The sequence below is a fragment of the Podarcis muralis genome, chromosome 14 (genome assembly GCF_964188315.1).
Source record: "Podarcis muralis chromosome 14, rPodMur119.hap1.1, whole genome shotgun sequence".
Classification (NCBI taxonomy): Eukaryota; Metazoa; Chordata; class Lepidosauria; order Squamata; family Lacertidae; genus Podarcis; species Podarcis muralis.
Genome location: NC_135668.1, coordinates 42,472,071 through 42,491,084, shown reverse-complemented (window position 1 = coordinate 42,491,084; position 19,014 = coordinate 42,472,071). Strand labels below are relative to the sequence as shown.

The following is a 19,014-nucleotide window of genomic DNA, read 5'->3' as shown; positions in this document are numbered from 1 at the left end:
GCTTATCAATCCCAATGGTTCCCATCCACCACTGTATCTAGATGGGCTTTGTATATCTGTCTAGTCCTATAGGCTTTCTTAACACATTACTTTTTTCCTTTTTAATGATTCCTAGGAACAGAATGATTCCATCTATAATATGAGCCATGCCAAACAAATACCAGAGTTGCCACCTTTGCCAGGTTTGGCTGCAGAAGACCCCTCTGAACTGTATCAGGTATGTGTAAGCTTCTTATACTGCCCACTGGGTTACATCTATTAAAGCACCATGAGGCACTGCTTATGGGAGATGAGTGGTACTCTGGGAAGGCAGGTTCTTTGTGTTGTGAGTCAGGGTTCCAGATCCTACAGAAGAAATATTCTTAATAAAGCATGGTTTCATTGTTCTTCAAGTGATTGGTTCCAAATGAAATGTGCTTTATGAGGATGTGCATCAAACAGTTACATTTCACAAGAAACAACAGAATAGCTCTGCATTGTGAATAAAGTCGTATGTACATGGATTCAAACAGTTGTGGTGGGAGTGCACTGGAGCCAGAGTAACATCAACCCAGATAGCAGATGAACTAATGGGACTAGGAATGCTTCTTCTAATGAGCATGGCTGAGTCATAGTAAAGAGAGGAAGGGAAGAAGCTTCTCTTGGATGCCTCTTTGCAATGGTTTTGTGTGTGCCTGCCTGACTTGTGGGCTAAAGTCTGGGCAAGCATAGATAAGCCATTCCACAGTGGGGCATTGTGATTTTGCTGGCGGCCCTCTGACCTGTCTTACAACTTTGGCTATAATATATAATAACTGATGTGTATCTGTAGAATTGACTGGCCTAATAATGTGTGATCTGTACCCAATCAGTCTGTTAGCAGGCTGTGCATTGGGTTTGTTACATGCAGTATTGGGTGCAGAGGAGCTTGGGCAAAATACATACAGTGGGCCCACTCCTTCCAACTCTCAACATTGCCCTTCCATTGGTCTGTGATACAGGAAGTGTCCAATGGAAGCTAGTCCTGTAGGGCAGATGAGGCACTGCCCCACCAAGCTCAATATGTTCTCAGCCAATCCCCACCTGCCACACCGGATTTAAGGCGGCACAGGCGGTTCCCTCCACAGGGTGCTGAACCAAGGGGGCGCAAAATAACAAAAACAATAATAAACTTATATTTATATGGTTACGTACTGAGAAGATCTGAAAAGGAATTGTACCAAAAGGAATTATTGTGAAAATAAGAAATATTTAGGGGGTGTTAAGTATAATTGTTTAACTGTACATTGAAATGGAAAATAACTCTGTATATGTCTGCATGTGTACTGCTAAAAACAGCATGGTTTGGAAAGTTCCATTGAGCTAAAACAAAAGCTCTCAGAGAGCTTGACAGGTGCTGATGAACTGAGAATGTATCTCTACTAGCTCCCACAAGGTGTTTAAGTTGGATTACATGAGATATTAATGTGCCCATTGGGGGGGGGTGAGTTAGGTGTTTGTTCTGAGGCACTAGAGAAGAAAGGATGTGCAAATGGTTCTCTCTAGGAACACAGCCTCAAGTTAATGGAGACTGTGTTGGAGAGACAGAGCTTTGATTTCAACTCTGAATGAAGTTATTTCATATTTCTAAGATGTTCTACCTGTGCAGGGATCAGCACACAACATTATGTGATTATCTGGATGTAACATTATTTGTTTCATGTTTGTTTTGAAGCAATTTCTGTTAGTAAAGCTTTTGAACCATATTTTTGGACTGGACAATTTTTATTTCAGTTTTTATTCATTCTATTGCTTCTGAATGTGCAATAGGGGGCACCAAATTTTGTCCTCGCTCAGGTTGCCATATTACCTAAGTCTGTCCCTGCACCTGCCTACCTTTTTATTTATAACTAGTCCAGCGAGTAGCACTGATTGTCAGTCTCATTGTCTCAGTGGTGCTCTTGTACAATTCAGCAGGGAAGATAATAGGAGCAAAACCAGAAATAGTTGGGTTCATCTACCGTTGACTCTAGCTCAATCAGCCATTTGATATGGCGCCCCCTACTGTTGGCCTTCCCGACTTCTGCCCTACCCAGTCCCAATGGGCACCAGCCTCCACTGTCATTACCTTATATCAGTTAAAGAAATTGCCGGCTAGCACAACAGAATATAAACTGTTATTTTTCCTCCCCATCCCACTCCATTTCAGATGATCCAAAATAGCAGCTTTTACCCTTCTCTGATGCAAAGAGCATCCTGGACTTTGGCAGCTCCCTTTAAAGAGCAGCGTCATTTCCGGAGCCCCAGCAACTCCATTGCCAATAATTACACCCTCACTGCACAGAACTTGAAAATGAAAGATCTGCGTAAGATAGTTTCACCTTTAAAGGCAAGAAAGCCAGCTGGGACCACAAGACATTCTCCACGTATCCTATGTGTTTGTGTCTCTTGTCCTTGTGTTTCTTGTCAAATGCTTGTTTATCTTCCTGTCTTTTTGTCTGGCAAGGCTGCTCTGTATGTGTTGGCCCAGGCTTTTTTCTCCCCTCAAGCTTACAATTATTATTATTATTATTATTATTATTATTAATTAAATTTTTATATCACCCTTCATTTGAAGATCCCAGGGCAGTTCACAACAGAAAAATATAAAATGAAAATCCAAAATACATACAAAAACTGATAACCTCCCTTCCACAAACACATTTAAAAAGCCATAGAAAGTTAATCAGCTGAACACCTGGTTGAAGAGAAACATTTTCGCCTGGTGCCTAATAATATGTAATGAGGGCGCCAGGCAAGCTTCTCTGTGAAGAGCATTCCACAAACACTGCCAAAGGCTGCCTATGCACCATATACTGTATTTAAACCATATCCCTCCCCCTCAAAGAATTGTGGGAACTGTAGTTTACCCCTTACAGAGCTACAGTTCCCAGCACTCTTAAGCTGTTGTTCCCAGGATGATTTGGGGTGGAGAATGTGCTTTAAATGCACTTTAAATGTATGGTGTGTATGTAGCAAAACTCTACCGCAGTAGATGGCATCACTACTCCTGCTTTGAAAAAAAGTATGGCCACTGGGCACTCAGCTGTGTTGCTGTTCCACTACAGCACTGGTGCTAGCAGTGCTTTGCACACCCAGCTATTGGTGGTGCCATCAGGGAGAAGTCTATGTCTATGTCTAAGCATTCCCTTAGCAAAGTGCTCCAATGTGTTTGGGGAACCCTGGAGCACTCAGATCCGTCTTACAGGCTTCCCATAAGCATCTGTGAGAACAAGATGCTGGACTTGATGGGCCATTGGCCTGATCCAGTGCGGCTCTTCTTGTGTTTTCCATGCCCCTTCCCATCTTGCTGAGCCTTCGGCTGTGCAGTTTTCTTGGCTTCAGTAGCCAAGAAGTAAGCAATTTAAGTTTCCCAAAATGCCCCATTCATTCTGGGAAATTTAAAACTGCAGCTCAGACTTTTGAGTCAGGGAGCCCAGGCTGGTTTATGCCCTGTTACGATCCAGGCAGGTGTCCAAGGGTGCTGGGTACTGATGGGCCTGGGTGGTGTGGTGGGTAACAGAAAGAAAAGGGACATCTTCCTTCTCTTACCAATGACTGCTGATATCCTGTGACTCTTCTAGCAATCCCAAGGTCTGCAAACATTCTTTGACATGAAAGCAATTTGGAGATTGCTGTCAGCCAAACAGCTTGTTATGCTGGGAGTCTCATGTTTATTTCCCCCATTATTTTAAAAATAAAAACACTAAATGCATCTGTGCTATCTGTCCAGTGAGAGGAAGAAGTGAATGACAGCAAGGGCTACTTGCATTTGATCCGGAAAGTTGCAGTGATTGAGGCTTTTTACCCATTTTCTGTATGCCATTTTCTTCACCTAAATTGCGCCACCCCCAGCTGCTATTTCCTAGTGGGGTGGGGAATTGCAGGTGTAATAGAAGCTCCTGTATTTCCCTGCTGAGCAAGTAGTACCTTTCTGTGTGCCGTGAAACCTGCTGACCATCTTTAGCTGCTTTTAGCACACAAACAGCAGTCTCAATTTAGTGGATGCTTGTCCATTAGGGTGAATGGGGCACTTCTCTACTCTCAGCCTCCCCCCCCCACACCTGCCTGCCTTGTTACTTAAAACTGGTCTAGGGAATGGCTCTTCCTGATATCAGCTCTGGCACCACCTACTGGTGGCCACCTTGCCTTCCACGCTACCAATCCCAAGGGGTACCAGCCACTACTGGGCTGGTATCAGAACAAGGTTAGGAAGGGGAGCATATGAGCTTGCTTCACTCCCCTGTGTGCCTCTTTTGTTATAAAAAACAGACTCACCTGCCTGCTTCATAAGCAAATGGATAGTCCTGTGTTTAATAAACAGACACATGCATATTTTGGCTCTGTTTTGTATATTTCCAGTTTGGTTCCCTTTTCCTTATGTACATATGTCTGTTCTGTTCCCCACTAAGCAATTTTTAAAAAACCACATTAAAATTAGCAGATTAAAATTTTATGTATTTTGAACTGTTCTAGCACTTGCTGCAATGTAAGTACAAAAGGAAGTACAAAAGCTGGTAACTTCAGTTCAAATCAACACATAAGTTTCAGAGGTGCAGATCGGATAGAATTTGCAAAGCTCAAGAGTCCCCAAATCTGGACTAGTCTTTTCCTTTTTTGACTAGTGTTTTTTCTTCCTTGACCAAGTCATATAGCTCCAAAAGAATTTGCTCCCTCTGAGAAGAAGAAAAAGCTTTCATCAGGAAATGTTGCTGATGACTATGACAGGTATTGTATAGTTTATAAGCTGTGCATTTATCTGACGGATACTTAGGGACTTGGGTGATAGTTGTTGTTCCATAAGCTTTCAAGCGACTCCTTGCCTTAAGCTACCCTGATGTTCCCCAGGTACAGGGGAAGAGATGATCTTATCACTAGTATTGAATAAAGATTCAGCTGCCAGTGAGCATAGCTGTCAACCTTCCCTTTTTTTGCGGGGAAATTCCCTTATTCCAGCGCCATTTCCCGCTGCTTCCCACTGCTATCCTGGATTGTTAGATATCCTGTAGACTGTCCCTGGGACAGGTGAGGCTGCTGATCCCTTATTTTCGACGCTGCTGATCCTTATTTTCAAATCTGAAAGTTGACAGCTATGCCAGTGAGGGAGGAGAGGCGGATTCAGGGGAGCACAACCGGTTCGGTTGCACTGGGTGCAGAGCCTTAGAGGCACCGCAACTATGATGTAGAATGGAAGGTGAAAAACGGGGGATGGAGGCATGTGCCAAACATTAGCACTGCACAGAGCACTGTTGAAATTTGAGACCCCAAATCCACCACTGAGGGGAGGCTGGGGGAGGATCCTCTTTGTTTGGCAGCAAAATGACTTTGCTGGGCTGACTTCCTGGATTGTTTCTGCCATTCACACTGGGGAAGAGGATCATCAGAACAACTGAGCAGTATGTGTGCATGGTGCTTGCTCCCAGTATACCATGATAAGCCAGAAAACTTGGTGTTCTCATGATGGGTTAACTTGGCTCATGTGTGATGTTCACGTATTTCTTCCAGTTCCTTCTCTCACCCAGGTAACACATACCAGAAAGTAGCTCTTTATCTCAGGCAGCTAAGAGCACGCAGCAATGAAAAACCGAGGAGCAAGGGAAGAAAATAATTCCGGACTGCATAGACACTGCAACTTTAAAGCACATTCTAAGCACATTCTTTCCCTCAGAGAATTCTGGGCACTCCAGTTTACCCCTCAGAGCAACAATTTCCAGCAACCCTTAACAACTACAGTGCCCCGAATTCTTTGACATCGATAATGTGCTTCAAATGTGCTTTAAAGATATAATGGTTTCTCCTAAAGTGCTCAGATCTTGACCAGCCTGCTGGCCAGTCTAGCATCTCAGAACAAATCTAACAAATGGGGAGCGAAGGGCTCTCCACAGGACAGAATATTTCCAGCACAGAGCTAAATGTAGAGTAGAGATTGTGATAGAGGCCTCCCGCACAGCAAAAGATCTGGATTTGTAGGTTGCACAGGGTGGTATTCAATTAAATTTTCTCAGAGTGGACTCATTAAAATTAATGGGCCAAATGTAGCCATGTTCATTAATTTCAGTGGGTCTGCTCTGAGAAAAATGTAGTTTAATATTACCCATAGACCTTACACAGGGTTGGTTCAGGCCCCATAAGGCTACATTTGAAAACAGGGGAAATCCTTCTCCCCTCTACTGTTCCTTATGGGTTCTTTTGTTTGCTAGCTTTTAAATTATTTTCAAGCACACAGATTTATGCACACAGGCAGCAGCAGATAGCTGCACACACCCATGTTTGGGCACTTGCTTACAATATTATCATTTAGTCTATCAAAGTGTTCACTTCTGAGATACATCAAAGGCTGTCATTAAGACTTGCAAGTTCCAAGCAGTAATTATGTCTTCATTACTTGCTGGTTGGTTGTTGCATAGGTCTAATTTCATTTGGGGAAAGTGGCTCACATCGCGCATATAGCGGCAAGATAATGTTTTATATTTGAGCTGTTTGGGGCCATTTTCCAACTGCTGTCATAAGAGACTCTAATGTTGGCTTCTCCATGCTTTTCACAGCCACACAGTAATTCAGTGTTTCCGTCTTATGTGCTGCAGTGTCCTTCCACTGCCCTTTAATCTAATACCTGTATGATAGGGATAGGGAGCCTCAGGCTTGGGAGCCTTCCTGGACTCTATGGCCCTTGGGACTCCCTCCAGGTTATACCTCCTCCAAGCCACATCCTTTCTTCCCAGGCCATACCCCCTCACTAGCTCTGCTTTGCATGAATGTTATTTGCCTTCCTGGAATGCATCCTTGAACTCAATGTCTCTTTCTGGATGGAGGATAGAGAGGGGCGCATGAGTCTGTAAGGATACTTGCCAACTTATATTTCTTGTTCCATCCACTTTTGCCTCTAGTCTCACCCACCACTGGCATGTGGCCCCCAGAAGGTTGCACAGAAGGGAATATGGCCCTTGTGCTGTGAAATTCTCCCTGCCCATGATCATGGCTGATTAATATTCTTCAGTCTTTTAAATGTGTTTGTAGAAGGGGAGGAAGTTATTGTTTTGTTGTTTTTGTTTTAACTATTTGTGTTTTTTGATCTTTTGATGAAGGACAGTTTATTATTATTATTATTATTATTATTATTAGTAGTAGTAGTAGTAGTAGTAGTAGTAATACTGGCTGTCCAGAATTTCAAACAGAATTTTTCCCCAGCCATGCTGTTAACCTGATATCCTTTGTGGATAGGTGGAAGACATAACTCATTATCTCTTAAACTGTTCCTTAGATAGAGATGCAAGAGGTCACTTTCTGAAACCTTTGTTCACACAAGCAAGTAGGCACACCCCAGCAGAAATGTTTCAGTTTCTTTTGAGTGACAATAATAGCTTCGTAACACACAAAGTGGCCCTCTATGCACTGATTGCAATAAAAATAAGGAAAATGAGTTAGATAAAATTGCTATACATTGTTGTGGTGATTTGATGGTTTAATCTGAAATCAAGGTAGATTTGAGTTTGTTGGTGTCTCTGGTAAGTTCTCTCTCCTACATTATGTTGACAAATTGGATTTTTAAAAGAAAAATACTAGAATTGGAGCTGTCAGAGGTGCACAATGGAAATTGTGTTTTAATGCTCAGGAACTTGACAAAGTCTTTTTTAATATTATGGATGTTTGTTCTGTATTATATTATTCATACTATTGTCTAAGGTAAGTTTGTCACTGCCTTTGGCTAGAACAATAAACTTATAAACTTGAGAACAATGGTATCCTTTGCATGCAGAATATGTACTCTGTCACTAATCTATGACTTTGGATATCCAATTCCCAAGCACACTTAATCCTTTAACCATTTAATATTTTATTTTGCCTGGTTGTAAATCTTAATCTCAGTTTTTATCGGAGTTCCTTTTTCCATTAAATAAAATAATGTGAGCAGAAAGGAAAGCTTAAATACATCTCTCCACCCCTCTCACTTTTCTGATTTATTATGTTACTTTTTAATTGCATTTTGCACAAAAGTTGTGCAACATGAGAGTTTCTGTTGAGTTAATTTTGCTGATAGAGTCTATGTAGAAAAGCTTTGTATATGCCAACTTGATAGTAAATAAATAAATAAATAAATAATAACATACAATTATTTCTATCTATCTCTGTCTCTCTATTTAGAATTTGTTCTAGCTGAATTTGTTTCCCTAACGATATGCTTTTGGTCACCAGCCTCTGGTGTCCTCCAGATGTTTTGGACTACAACTTCTATCATCCCTGAGTATTGGCCAAGCTAGCTGGGGCTGATGAGAGTAGTAATTCAAAGCAACTGGAGGGCACCAGGCTGGGGGAGGCCAGGCTAAGGGGACTAGAAGAAAGCTTGAGATATATTGAATATTTGGGGAACATTTGTATGGTAGGGATTGGGGTTGTACAAAATGTCATTTCCGGTTACTTAGCCAACTCAGCTGGCGGCTTTTAATTCCAGGGTGATGGCAATAGAGGAAGCACACAGTTTTGATTTGCTACTGACACCGGATAAGCAGAAATCTGAAACAGGAGTTATCTGTTATTCTGACAACCAGCCTCTAACTCCAGAAGAGCAGCTTGTTGTGATGCTCAGGCATGAGGAGGAAATAAGTAAAGGAAAAACTCTACCCACAGAGAGTGATCTGCAGGTAAGTGAGCTGTTTCCTGAAACACAGGGAAACACAGGTCCCCTCCAGATGATTAGTTGATCCAGAATTCATCCTGCTTTTATCCATAGCTTTTTATTTACAGTGGTACCTCGGGTTACATACGCTTCAGGTTACAGACTCCACTAACCCAGAAATAGTACCTCGGGTTAAGAACTTTGCTTCAGGATAAGAACAGAAATCGTGCTCCAGCGGCATGGCGGCAACAGGAGGCCCCATTAGCTAAAGTGGTGCTTCAGGTTAAGAACAGTTTCAGGTTAAGAACGGACCTCCGGAACGAATTACGTACTTAACCCGAGGTACCACTGTACTTCCTTCTTTGAAGCAAAACAAACCAATGTGAACCTGAACAGGAACGAAACCTGAATTAAAACTCTGCAGGTTTCCGGTTATAACAGAAAATTGGGGGCAATATGGTAAGCAAACAGTAGGCAGGAGATTCTCAGGGCTGAGGTGTTGGGCAGTCATCAGATTGGGACAGGAGCCAAGCCAGGAGTTAGAGTGAAGCAGAAGAAAGACATCAGGAACCAGGAATATCTACCATTGCCCAGGGAAAGTCCTATGCCAAACAAGAAGCCTTTTCAGCCTCTTCGGTCAGAGAGAGCCAGAAGCCAGCCTAAGTGGATTAAGTTACTCCATTACTTGGGTACTCTTGCATCAGGTGTGCAGAACCTTTGGCCCTCCAGATGCTTCTGATCTTATTTTCCTTGTTATAATCCGTGCAATAAAACTGTACATATATATGTATTTACTTTCTAGCGATACTGTTACTACATCCATAAAGGCATCCGGAAAGATATGCTGGCACCACAGAACAAAGAAGTGATGGATAGCATTTTAAAACATATCCCAAGTCATTTTCTCACCAACCCAATGCTGGAGACATTACTGAAAGAATTAACCGAAGAGATTCAGAACGATTATCATATTTGGCTCATGAAAGACATTGGTAAGAGAAAAGTGTGGTTTGGCATGGGCAGTGATTCTTGAATTTTTATTGTCACGAGGTCTGCAAGCTGAACACCGGAATTCTGCAACCTGGTTTCTAGGACTGGTCCTGTCTTTAGGTAGATTGTGGAAGCTGCCTAGGTGGCACTTTTGGGGTGTGAGTATAAAATAACAAACTGTAATCACGTTTGATTTATTAGACACAGAGTCTCTAGCATAATCAGAACTACAATTCTCATCACCTTTAAAAACTACAGTTCCTAGGATTCTTTGTATGGCCTAGTGTGCCTTCTGCACGTGCTGCATACACTTAACCATTGCTTCCAAACTGCATCCAAACAGAGTTTCCTTCTTCTTCCCATGCTTTGTGTGGTTTTACCCTAGTTGATTACATCCTGATGGATCCAGAGGAGAGGAAGAGACTCTTTATATACAACATTCCATTGCCTTTTCCTCGAAGAGTGATTCGTGCACCAGTTCCATGGCACACAATCTACCAAGAAGTGAGAAGCTGGAACGAAGGTCACCTCTTCACAGTGAATCCTATGATGCTTACTTTGCAACGCCTCTGGTTCTCAGAGTAAGTCGCCTGGCTCATATATATCCCCTAACTTCTTTTTAAGTAATAAGTTTCTATTTGCTTTCTATGCAAACTCTTAACTGGCCATAGATTGATGAGATTGTGTGGAGTACAGTATCTTCTTGCTCACAGTCACCTTATATTACTGAACAATATTAGCTATGGAGCCAACTACCCTTCCTTCAGCTGTGAGTATAGATCAGTCCAGAAAGATTTCTGGTGGCTTACAGGAGCAATCCCAGAGGACCCCTTGTGCTGTATACAGTAGGAAATTTCATTCAGTGCTATGCTGGTTCCAGTACAAGGGCTGTTGCTCAATGGCAGAGCATCTGTTTTGCATGAAGTAGGTATCCCAGGTTCAATTCCATTTCCAGGTATGACTGGGAGACACACCTGCCTGAAACTCTGGAGAGCTGCTTGCAGCCATCGTAGAAAATACTGATCTTGATGGACCAGTGGTCTGAGTTAGCGTCAGACAGCTTTCAGTGTCCCTAAAGGAGGGACTGTAGCTCATTTGCAGGGCAACTGGCTTGCTTGGAGAAGGTCCCAGGTAGGGCTGGAGAGCTGCTCCCAGTCAATGTAGACAGTACTGAGCTAAATAGACCAGTGAACTGACTTGTTATAAGGTAGCTTCCTATATTCCGTAGACCGGGCAGGTATGATTGCATTTAATCCTTATTCTACATCATTATGTCAAGTTCATCGCAGCCATGCATTTTTTCCCCTTCCCTCCCATAGGTTTTGCAACCTGAGGTTTGTTCGTACTCAGGAAATCCTCGAGGGTGATTTGCCACTGCTGCCCAGCGAGTTTGAAGACTTGGTCCGAAAACATTGTCAAGAAGCTCATGATATTCTTGAGAACAGGTCAGAGTGCTTTTGGAAAACCTATGACTTTCTAGCTGGTGTTGCACTACAGCTCCCAAAATCCCTGATTGTTGACCATGCTGGCTAGGGGCTGATAGGAGTTGGAGTCCCGCAACAGCTGGAGAGCCAGAAGTTCCCCACTTCTGCTTTATGTGAATGATGATTATGACATTGCTTTATTCATCGAAATGACCCAAAGCAACCTGCTGTTAAAAAGATAAGAGTAACTTCTGTTGTTCCGCCCACTTTTTCTTAAGTTCACAGAGATGTGTGTGAACAGAATAACTGTGTGATGTTCTAAAACCTCACTTTTAAAGCCATTCATTTCTGTCTTTGATCATGAATTAATGCTACTGGCAATCAAGCAAGGGTGGGGAACTTTTTTTGGCCTGGCAGACCCAATCGTTCTTCCTACCCCACACAGTGTTTGCAAAGCACATCGTGCATCACTTCTCAAGTGCCCAGCAACCAGCTGCTCATTGGGCACTTGGCCAGTGCTCTGCAAGGGGATTTTCCAAGCCCCTTTGGGCCAAGCTCTGTCCTTAACTGACCATCTGACATCAGGGTTAGGGCATGTGGGCGTGACTTGCCCGAGTCGTGGGCCAAATGGAGAAACTTGGTGGGGAAAGAAGCATCCACCAAGCTTATGCCCTCCAAATATTTTGGACTATGTCTCCCATCAGCTGCAGTCCAAAACATATGGAGGGCACCAGGTTGGTGAAGGCTGTTTTACAACTCATCGTTTTAAAACAATCTTGACATATGCTGATTGGATAACTTACCCATTACAGGTGGATTCCAACATGTGCAGAACTGTTCATTGAACAGAAGCAAAACTGGCTGCATCTTGCTCCCCAGAACGACTTTGACTCTTCTCAACTGATAGAAGAATATTTTGCTTCGGTAGCCGTCCTCATGTCTTTACAGCTACGGGAGATGGTCATTAATTCATTAGCGGATCTCCTTTCCTTTTTTAGGATACATAAGGTATGCAGAGTTGACCGTGTCACCTGGACTTTCAGTGCTTTGTAGACATTCATACAGCTTGATCTTATATATTATGCATTTATTGTAGTTGTACAGTCATACCTTGGAAGCCAAACAGAATCCATTCCTGATGTCCGTTTGACTTCCAAAATATTTGGAAACCAAAGCCCGGCTTCTGATTGGCTGCAGGAAGCTCCTGCAGCCAATCAGAAGCTGTGGAAGCCGCACCAGACTTTTAGCTTCCAGAAATCATTTAAAAACCAGAACACTCACTTCCGGGGTTCGATTGTTCAGGACCAATTTGTCCGGGAGTCAAGGCGTTTGAGATCCAAGGTACGACTGTATTGCATTATAAGATTTTAAAATAAACCAACAACTCATAAACATCAAATTGCTGAACAATAAAATCGCTGGAATATCATACATCTGAAAAACCATAGAATAGAGAAGAAGTGACCAACACTGAATCAAATTAATTCTCTAAAAATACTTGGTGAAAACAAAAGCATTTTCAGCAGGTGATGAAATAACAGAATGATTAAAAAAAGAGCAAATGCTGCCGTTCCATCAGATGGTAGTCAAGGTGTCATAACAAAGTATCAGCTGGAAACATAGATGACAGATAAAAGTACAGAAGACCTCAAGTAAAAGTCCATCCCCAGAAATCCCTCACCTCCAGTCAAATGAAACCCTGATTAAAAACAACAAATTACATTTAAAACCCTAATTAAATGTATGTTTGGGAGAGGGGATAGGGAAGAAGATACCACACCTCCTTCTCCCCCAGCCAACCACACTGCAGAGGAGTACTGAACCCTCCACACACCAGCTGGTGAGCTGAGAGTTTAGTGCTGCTCAATTGGGCTGTGTGCATGTTCCCCTGTTTGGAACAGGTTGGTTAAACCAAATTTCAGTACAGGGCTGTTTGAAAGCCCTCTTGCAAAGAGCCTCAGGTTGCTCTCAGTAGAGGCTTCCTGCCTTTCCTTCTAACCTCGCCTCCCCACCCCCCATCACCTATATTGACAGCCCTGGATTGGCTGGTCTGGTTCTGTTTGGATTGACCCAATTTGCTTCAAGTTTTAGGCTTCGCCAGACTCCATTGGACAGCCCTAGTATTTTCGTTCTATTGCTGTTGGATGAATAATAATATACAATCCTGCCAAATTTGGTTAACTTTCGTCTAGTTTGGAAAGGTTCAGTCCATCATCTTGATTCAGAATGGCATCTGATGGTATCCAAATATATCCTTCTCTGGAAGGATGGGTTTTCATATTGGGTGATAATATCTTCAGAGGTTTCTGCATGCATAGGGAACAGATGGACAGGCAGGCAGGCAGACAGACAGACAGACAGAAAGACAGACAGACAACTTTCCAAATATATAGCAGAAGAAGATTCCCTAGATGTAACATGCTTTCATTCTCTGTCTTGAGGACGGAAATGACTTTGGAGAAACTTATCATGAAATGCAATTCTTCATACCACAAATGTTGGTCATCAAACTGGAAGTGCAGGAGCCTGATATTATATTTGAGCCAGATGTGGAAGCTTGTTGGGATTTACTGTATCACTGCTTCATGGAGGTTCTGAAAAATTCTGAGGGTCTTCCAAAGGTATGTAAAAGTAAAATTAAGATCAAAATCATGTCCATGTTTGCTCAGAAGTAAGCTATATTATGTTCAGTAGGACTTTCTCCCAGGTAAAGGTATGGTACATAGGATTACAGACTTCAGCTGCAATCTTATGCGAAGCCTAATTGAAAACAGTGGCGTAGGTGCATGTAATGCTAAGCCATGCTTTAATTTGACCATTTGAATTTGGCCCAGCACCTTAGCCATGGTTTTTTTATTCATGAACAAACCACGCTCATAAGCCATGGTTGGTTAATGTTTACTATAGCTCAGTACTATAGTTTACTACAGCTAAGCATTATGTGTGACTGCTATTAATGAAAGGCCAGGTGCTGCGCTGTTTTTATTGTAATTATTTGTATGTTTTAAACAGTTTTTATATGTGTATACTGTTTTTAATTCTACCAATGTTTGTTTTTAAATGATGGGTTTTTTTCTATGTTTTTAGCAATTCTTGTTTTTATCTGTAAGCCACCTTGGGTCCCATCAGGGGAAACGGCTGGGTATAACTAAATATATAACAACAACAACAACAACAACAACAACAACAACAACAACAACAACAACAACAGTAACTTAGTTTCTAATATGCTTTCATATGATTGTGCTATTGTTTAATCATTTACAGTAGCGTATCAAATGAATTCTAGGATTTATAGGAGCCAAAAATCTATAGTGTAATTCCCCAAATTTTAGGCAGGGTAAAATCGCTCACTTTTAAAAACCAACAGCAATAGCAACCTGTAAGTCAAGAAACAAGCATTTTCTCTATAATGCCTTCGTACAATGTTTATCCCTTTCTGCTCACTATGGTTCCTTCTTCCTCTTTCTAGGTACAAGTTAAACTATTCCCAGAATTAAAAGGGGATGACCTAATTCTTCGTACTGTCCAAGCAGATGAATCATTAGTTTCAGAATATGTGAACAAAACTGCTGAGATATTTAATCACAATCTTGTTGGTCCGCGAAAGTAAGCATACCCTGGTAGTTTTCTTGATCATATAGTTGAAAACCTGCTCCTTGATTTCGGGCACCCAAATCTGGCCTCAATATCTTAAGAAGCATCCAAATGCATATTGAGCAGGGAAAAACCTGAACAACTTTACAAAATGTATAGTAGATTTCCCAGACATTACGTTCTTTCATTTTTTGTCTCAACAATGGAATTGGCTTTGGAGAAAATTATCATGAAATATACCGTAGTTATTCATACTGGTCTGAAGGCACATGAGGTCACCATTTTGCTGAAGCAAATCAGATCTGGGTCTGGTCAGTGCCTGAATGTGTGACTGCTTGGGAACCACATTTATGCCACTTTGAATTCCATGATGGCATAAAAGTACATTAAAAAACATATATTCATTACCATTGATCCTGTTCTGGAGAATTTATGTTTCTTTTATCTTTCCCCCCTTGTGTTTAAGATACTTAAGCGTGTACGAGAAGTACAGCGATCTCTTGAATAACAATGCAGAAAATGACGTGACTGAGTTTTTAAGCAAAAGACATGATCTGGATGATTTTGTGGAGGTAATGACTTATAGCATAACTAAAAGCTAAATTACAAATGTAAGCCATTGCAGTTTCTTTATCCTGGAGAGCTTTTCATTTGAAGGGCATGACTCTGCAAGGGGGTCAACCTGCACTTCTGGATCAGCACTTTCAAGCAAGATCAGGAGTGCAGAAAGCCAGGCCTGTGGGGAAAGGCACAACCTTGCTTATGGCTTTTGAGCACCAGCAACACCATGGGGTTTCTTTGCAATGGACTGAATGAGTGTACTAAGGGACCTGAGAAAGGTATCTACAAGATGCATAGATAGTGCAATAGACACTTAATGCCCTTGTGTTGGAGAGGATGTCCCATTATAGAGACAAATCAACACATGCAGTGGGAGTGTCCTACACAAACACTATGCAATAAAATGAAAGATCAAATTTCCCCTCATTTCTCTCCCCCGTCTCTCTCCTCTCTCCTTTTCCCCAACCACATAATGCATATGATAGCAGTGTCTCATACTGAATGTAAATGAATTGTGAAAAAGACACTATAAATTGAAAGTGAAGACACCGTATGTACTTTTCTTTGTTTGTTTGTTACACAAGAAAGTCATTAATAAAAACTAATTAAAAGAAAGAAAGAAAAGAAACACATTTGTAGACTACTCTTTTCTCTTTTTCAACATGTCTGAAATAGCCTAAGACAATGTGATTGTTGTTACTGTTGTTGTCACCATATAACAATGGCAATGTCATCCATATGTAGAAGATTGATGGTTTGACGAAGCTGAAAAAAGAAATTGCGTCTCTGCACGTCACAGTCCCTCTGGCCTTGTTCTGCCTCGACGCATTAAAGCTGAATGAGGCTCTTTGCTGTCGGACTCAGAAGCTGAAAGACAGGCTGATTGAGTTCCAAGTGGAAGAAAACAGGGAGGTAAACCAGAGGTATGCGCAAATAAATGGGACATGACCATGATGGGGGGGGGGTCTGTTCATTTTGGTTTCTCCCCCCCCCCCCTTTTAAGTTCAGTTCTCCACATTGCCACAACAGATTGTGGATCCTTCTTATATTTTTAAAGAAGTCCTTATGATAATGGACCAGCATTTTAGTACAGATTTCACTTAATATACACATTTTAATGCATCTCTCTCTCTCTCTCTCTCTCTCTCTCTCTCTCTCTCTCTCTCTCTCTCTCTCCCTGTCTCTCTCTCCTGCAAGAAATTCTGGCTGATGTAACGCAGTTTTGTATGTCACTTTGCCTAACACATTTGTTTGTTTGTTTATGCAAATATTTATATACCACTATATCATAGAAAAATTCATTCATTGTGATAGATGTTTAACAACATGTCCCTCTTCTGTTTCCATCTGTAGCATTTGCAACCAGTACAGCATAATTGCAGACAAAGTCAGTGAAGTGCCTATGACCACTGAGGAGCTGGTTGACACCACGGCCTATTTGAAAAAATCCAGTGACGTCACTGTCTTTAAGTTGCGCCGTGAAATCAGGGAAGCTATTTACAGACTGGAATTCCTGATGGACTACGCTGATCTTCCTTGTACGTTTTTGAAAAGGAAAATACAACAAAGAAAGAATCCAGGCTAAGGGCTGGTCTTAGGACTGTCACCCAGCTAAACAAATCTTAGTTGATTAATTGCATGAGCTTTAATTGATCCTTTATTTGTTTTTAAGTGATACATACACCTATGAATATGAGAAAGGAGGATGCCTATTCTAATAGGGTGCTTTCAATCTGCCATTTTAATGAGAGCCAGTGTGGTGTAATGTAGAGTGTTGGTCTAGGACCTGGAAGACCAGAGTTCAATTTTCCACTTCAGCCAGGAAGTTTACTGGGTGACCTTGGGCCAGTACCTCACAATGCTGTTGTTATGATTAATTGAGGAGGGGGATAATCATATATGCCACCTCAAACTCCTTAAAGAGGAAGGTGGGATAGAAATGCAATAAATAAAAAACAAATACTTGCATTAAAAACCAGAGCTTGGTCAAAGATTTTGTTGGCTTTCAACTTAAGTTTATTTGAGCTAGCTTTATAGCACAGCATCATCACAAAATGACATATGAAGGAGTGCAAGAATAGCCACAGCAGAACAGATGTGCAGATTAATTTAAGGTATAACATTTTCCTAGGTGATGATATAAAGCTGAACAGTACTGTTCTGCATTGGCCGGATGAGATTGAGGTCATCTTTGAAACCGCAAGGAATCAGCTGATGAACAGACGGGATCATGTGGAGCTCTGTCTCATCAAAAGGTAAGTTACTAACTTAGGAGTAGGTGGCCTCAGAAGCTGCTGCCTCCCATTTGAACCTTCCCAAACCATTAAGATGGGCCTTGGTAGCCCTACCATTGGGAAAAGTGAGCCAAGTAGATTACTGCAATGCATTATACATAGGGCTGCCTTTAAAGACGGTTTGGAAGCTTCAGCTGATGTAGAATTCGGCAGCCAGGTTGCTCACCCTCTGCTTTGCAGAGTTAAGTTAAAGGTCCATTGTTTATTTATTCAATCTAGGCATTTTATATCCCACTTTTCTTTAACAGACTAACAAAACCTCCAAGTGACTTCATTCTTCACTTCACTTACTGATTTTTTTGGGTTTTTTTGTTTGTTTGTTTTTAATTGAGGAGCAAGCTATAAGATGAGTGAATGCTTTGCTATCTTTGCTTACAACCAGGTGCTCTGAATTCGAGGCTATTCTAGAAAATTATAACAAAGAAGTCGAAAGCTTCCGAAAGAAGGATGTCATGACCATGGAGGAAATGAAGAACAACGTTGAAAAGTTTAATGAGTTGTCTAAGAATTTGGACGCTGCTCTTTCTGAATATGAAGTTAGTCTCTTCGTAGCTTTAAATTTGCAAATGCTTCCTTAGCATAATCCTAACCATACCTGCTCCATAGTAGGTCCTACTGAATTCAGTGGGGCTTACTGCCAGATAAGTGAGGTTAGGATTGCAGCCTTAATTTATTTTAAAGTGCCAGCCTGTGCATGTCTATGCAGAAGTGAGCTCCTCTGGTTTGCATCCAACTATTCACAGTAGACCCATTAAAATAATTGGACCTAAACTAGTCATGCCTATTAATTTCAGTGGCTCTACTATTCTGAATATGTCTGATAGTGAGTACAATTATGCAGGCTAGGGTACTGAGAATGGTTGAACAGTGGTCTTTTCTGGAACACAATTGTGTTCACAGCAACCAGCTTTGAATAGTTTTATTATTTACAGTAGTAATATTTATCATTGCAAAAAAAAAAGTTTGTGGCACTAAACAAAGTGCAAGAGGGCAGGTCTCTGTCTTGAGGAGCTCACACTTCAACCCAAGTGAAGCAACAGAGGGAGGGGAACTTAAGAAGAACCTGCTAGATTAGGCCAATGGTCCATCTAGTCCAGCATCTTAGTCACACAGCGGCCACCCAGATGCCTGTGGGAAAAGCCCCCCTTGCAATACATGAGTGCAAGAGCACTCCCCCCACTTGTGATCCCCAGTGGCTAGTATGCAGAAGCATTACTGCCTCTGGCTGAGGAGGCAAAGCATAACTATTGTGGCTAGTAGCCACTGATAGCCTTCTCCTTCACAAATTTGTCCAATCCTTTAAAATCACCCAAGCTGGTAGCCAGCACTGCCTCCTGTTGGTGTGAGTCTCATAGTTTATGCACTGCATGAAGATGTGCTTTCTTTTATCTCTCTTGAATCTTCCAACATTCAGCTGCATTGGATATCCCTGAGTTCTAGTGTTCTTCTGCATGCACAGACCATGTTGTAGCAAATTTTGATAAGGAAATGATGTGGGGGACTTAGATCTGAATTTCCCCCTTCTCTAAAGAAATTG

General features: G+C 41.7%; 1 protein-coding gene across 1 annotated transcript in view; it reads left to right on the top strand.

Moving 5' to 3' along the window:
* The window catches only part of DNAH3 (dynein axonemal heavy chain 3), an 83,918-nt gene that overhangs the window by 6,329 nt on the left and 58,575 nt on the right, over positions 1 to 19,014 (top strand). Inside the window, exons 2-16 of the mRNA XM_077918533.1 lie at positions 116 to 217; positions 2,168 to 2,384; positions 4,653 to 4,725; positions 8,447 to 8,636; positions 9,414 to 9,603; positions 9,987 to 10,182; positions 10,921 to 11,046; positions 11,838 to 12,033; positions 13,467 to 13,646; positions 14,498 to 14,634; positions 15,089 to 15,194; positions 15,928 to 16,106; positions 16,537 to 16,721; positions 17,315 to 17,438; positions 17,860 to 18,013. Coding sequence (XP_077774659.1) covers positions 116 to 217; positions 2,168 to 2,384; positions 4,653 to 4,725; positions 8,447 to 8,636; positions 9,414 to 9,603; positions 9,987 to 10,182; positions 10,921 to 11,046; positions 11,838 to 12,033; positions 13,467 to 13,646; positions 14,498 to 14,634; positions 15,089 to 15,194; positions 15,928 to 16,106; positions 16,537 to 16,721; positions 17,315 to 17,438; positions 17,860 to 18,013 — 2,355 coding nt within the window. The remainder of the gene's footprint in view (positions 1 to 115; positions 218 to 2,167; positions 2,385 to 4,652; positions 4,726 to 8,446; positions 8,637 to 9,413; positions 9,604 to 9,986; positions 10,183 to 10,920; positions 11,047 to 11,837; positions 12,034 to 13,466; positions 13,647 to 14,497; positions 14,635 to 15,088; positions 15,195 to 15,927; positions 16,107 to 16,536; positions 16,722 to 17,314; positions 17,439 to 17,859; positions 18,014 to 19,014) is intronic.